This window comes from Dipodomys spectabilis, unplaced genomic scaffold (assembly GCF_019054845.1).
Source record: "Dipodomys spectabilis isolate Male_0828 unplaced genomic scaffold, ASM1905484v1 ptg000053l, whole genome shotgun sequence".
Classification (NCBI taxonomy): Eukaryota; Metazoa; Chordata; class Mammalia; order Rodentia; family Heteromyidae; genus Dipodomys; species Dipodomys spectabilis.
In genome coordinates, this window is record NW_024870730.1 from 14,853,245 (window position 1) to 14,857,222 (window position 3,978).

Sequence of the window (3,978 nt, forward strand, 5' to 3'; positions counted from 1 at the left end):
TGCTGAGGAATCAAACCCAGGGCCTCAGGCATGCAAGGCAAGTGCTCTACCACTGAGCCACCTTCCCAGCCCTCTTTTTTTTTTTTATGCAGTCATGTACTTCCCACAGAAATTTGGGTGCACCTTGAGTCACAACTTCAGATTTAATGCTATGCAAGGGCATGTTATTGGATGTTTGACGTATAAACAACAAGAAATTCTGCAAATAAAGATTTTTGCAACACCTTTAATTGTAGGGGTCACTAAAATCTCTTGGGGAAACACTATTAAGAGTATTTACTATTTCACTTTATAATTTCTATATAATTACTGCTTTCGGAAGATTATGTTTATTTGAAATTATGTACCACAGATAAGACCAGAGGTAGAAAACAACACACCAAATAACAAGACTCAAACAAAAAAGCATAAAACAAATTCACAAGACCACACATACTTACAAACTCTCCTGAACCAAGTATGTTCAAGAATTAATAAGCTACACCCCTTACCCTGTCCACACAGGAGGCTCTGCAGAGTAAACGTCATGCTTTTTGGCTTTTGACACTCTATGTATGCTCTCGGCACCGAATGAGTTTTTTAAAAGCCAGTTTAAAATCTTCATTAAAACTTGTGTACAGCAGAGGGTTGATCAGAGAATTCACATAACCCAGCCATGTCAAAAAATCAGCTACTTCAGAGGATACAGTATAGATGCTCAGACCTACAATCAATTCTTTGATGAAAAATGGTAGCCAAGACAAAATGAATGCACCCAAAATCAGACCCAGGATGCGGGCTGCCTTGCGTTCCCTGGTGCTAGAGATCTGTTGTCGTTCTCCAGGGCAATCTAGATCATTGTCAAAGGGAGGGATCCTGATAGAGGTGTGGATCTTTTCAAATTCTGTGGTAGGGTCTGAGGTTGAGAAGTCAGACACACAGAAAGTCTGTGTGAGTTTGCAACTTGCAAAAGAATTCTGGCTGTCCGTGCTTCTGTTGCTTAAATGCCGGCTTGAGCCCCTCTTTTGGTAAAGGCTCTTGGCTGCATGGTAAATGCGGTAATAGAGAATCAGGATCAAAGTCAAGGGGATATAGAACGCCCCGAGTGTGGAATAGATGGTGTAGATCACATGGTCATGCTGGATGGTGCACTGGCTGGGGGGTGGGCTGAGCTGGCGGTGGCTCCTCCAGAACAGAGGGGGCATGGAGATGAAGATAGAGATGGTCCAGACAGTGAGGATCATCAGTCCAGCTCTCTTGGCTGTCCTCTTCCTGGCATACTCAATAGCATTGGTGATGGCCCAGTACCTGTCCAGGGCAATTACACACAGATGGAGGATGGAGCAGGTACAGCAGGTCATGTCCACACTCAGCCACACCTCACAGATGAAGTATCCAAGCTTCCAGCTCTCCATGACAATGTACATGATGCTCAGGGGCATGACGAGCACGGCCACCAGCAGGTCTGTCACAGCCAGTGAACAGATCAGGTAGTTGGCGGGCTGGTGGAGCTTCTTGGTGGTGCAGATGGCCAAGATGACCGCCGTGTTCAGCAACATGGTCAGGGTGGTGATGATCACCAGAGTCATGCAAATGAGCATCTTCTCCGTGACAGTCTTAGGTCTCACCGCCACGCCGGCTTCTGCGGTACAGTTAGTGAGATTCATGTTTCCCCAGTTCTGATCGACACGATGAGAACGACTAGTTCTTTTTCTTCAGTCGGAAATGATGTAGCCTTGAGTGTCTCTATGATTGTTTTAGCTTTACTGCCTCCTGTGTTCCATTTCTGGGGGGTAAAGGAAATGGCTGCTGCATTTCTTCTGAATGGAGAGTTCCTGGAAAACATTAAGCCACCGATTAATTAACTAAAAAAAGGCCACATTTTTCCCCCTGGAAAATACGATAATATTTGATACTCATAAAATGCCACACAATTTAGACATACTTTTCTTCTTCCTCTCTGTAATTTGAGGTCATCTTCACAATACTTTTAAGTTACCAAACTACTTCTGATACATTACCAAATTTTAAGTCTATTTTGCTGCTTCAATTAGTTTCTTATGTATATTATTATTTTTGATGTATTTACTTTGGAAAGGTATAATTGAAAAGATATATGCACACTTTTTTTTGTCAGTGTGGGGCTTGAACTCAGGGCCTGGGGGCTGTTCCTGAACCTCTGTGCTCAAAGCTAGGGCTCTAGCACTTGAGCCACAGTGCTGCTTCTGGCTTTTGAATGGTTAACTGGAGATAAGAGTCTCACAGGACTTTTTTGCCTTGCTGGCTTTGATCCTTAAATCTCAGCATCCTGACTAGCTGGGATTACAGGTGTGAGCCACCAGTGCCTGGCTCATATGCACACTTTAAAAGACTTTAAAAGTTGTGAGACCATGAGATTAAAAACCAAACCTGTTTATTATGGACACCAAAACAGATTTTAAACATTTATTGAAAAATTCCACTCCAAAGGTATATTAGTATCAATATGGGATTTTGTATATTGATATTTTACATATCCAACCGATCATTTCTTTGGAGAAAAGAAAGTATATAATATTTCTTAGTGCTTGTGGTAAATTGTTCTCAGAGTACTATAGTAAATCAACTATGAGAGTAGTATGAAGAAGGGCGTAGTAAGGTGGTTGAATATAATCAGTGTGTACAGTAGACATGTGTGGAAATATCACATTGAACCTCATTAATATGCATAACTAATATGTTCAAACAATTATAATAAGGCACATAGATGATTAAAAAATTAAAAGTGTATCTAGTTGAGGTTAGCATGTGTTCTGTATATGGGTGTATAAATGTGTCTATCTCTCACCCGTGTCTATTTCTCTCTTAAAATGTTCAGTCCATGAATGGGCTTTTTTTTAGCACAACAAATACATAAATCAGTAACATTGTAATTTATTATAATTATCAAGTAAGTCAGTGACATTTTAAAGAAAAAGTCAAATATAGATGCCTATCTATGAGAACTAAACAATCAGGATCCAAATATTCACAGCTAATGACTGCTGGATAGAAGCTGATTCAATTATCTGGTGCCATGGGATTAGGTCCAAAAGAGACTAATGAAAATATGAGAAAGAAAAATGGGTATTTTGGCAGTTTTTAGAAGGGAAATAAATTGATGTATATCACGTTTAGCAGACACAGTAATTTTAGCAGAGGATGTGTTTCAGACACCCTTTAACAGGGAGTGTATGAGTGGGATCCTTTGGGTAGATTTAGGCATAAAAATCTCCAGCCTAGGGAGACATCCATCCCTGGATTTAGCTCTCCTGTTTAGAGAGCAGCAACCAAGAAGAGAGGGAAATGGCATCATTTATATCCAGATGGAGAATGTGAAAGAAAATAACAATGATCTCACTAAAGACCACAAATAGGACCATTGTTTGGCTACAGTTTGTATCATTCTGCACTTAAAGAATGCTCTTCCTTCCTGTCTCTTCCACTGTCTTTTATGGTGTTTCTAGATTACTACTTCCAGATGTCTTGGGTTTCTCTAGTGCTGCCATGAGGTTTGCTCTACAGTCCCCTCTGTGTTGTAGATAGGATGGTTTTTGCCATGCTGGTGTCCATCCTTTCATAAACATTTTAAGATCTAAGACAGTCTGTAAAATTGGAAGAGGTTGGGCTGACTTTGGGATAAGTCAGATCTAACTTCAAACTCCAGCTAAGTCATGTACTAGCTGTTTGGGGTCACCTCTCTACATTTCTTTCTGGGTCCCAAGTGTTTCTCTCTCCATGTGTCCTCTCTATCATTAATAAAATGAAGTGACTTGTTATTTTTTGTTCATGAATTAATCGTTGGTTATGTTTTACTTGTGTTCTTGAGGTTTGCAGGGTAGAGCAGTGCTCAATAAGAAGGTTTACGTTTTTTTGTTGTTTTAATTTTAAGACTGAGAGTATAGAAAGAAACATAGACAAGGTATAGAAAATGTTAGGAATTTCAATTTACAGCACAGGCAATTAAGAATCATAGTTACT

The 3,978-nt window shown here is 40.1% G+C and overlaps 1 protein-coding gene across 1 annotated transcript; it reads right to left on the minus strand.

Moving 5' to 3' along the window:
- Positions 1-548: 548 nt before the first annotated feature.
- Positions 549-1,646, minus strand: Htr1e (5-hydroxytryptamine receptor 1E). Its single transcript, XM_042679616.1, has one exon. The coding sequence runs from the start codon at positions 1,644-1,646 to the stop codon at positions 549-551; it is 1,098 nt and encodes a 365-aa protein (XP_042535550.1).
- Positions 1,647-3,978: the final 2,332 nt, after the last annotated feature.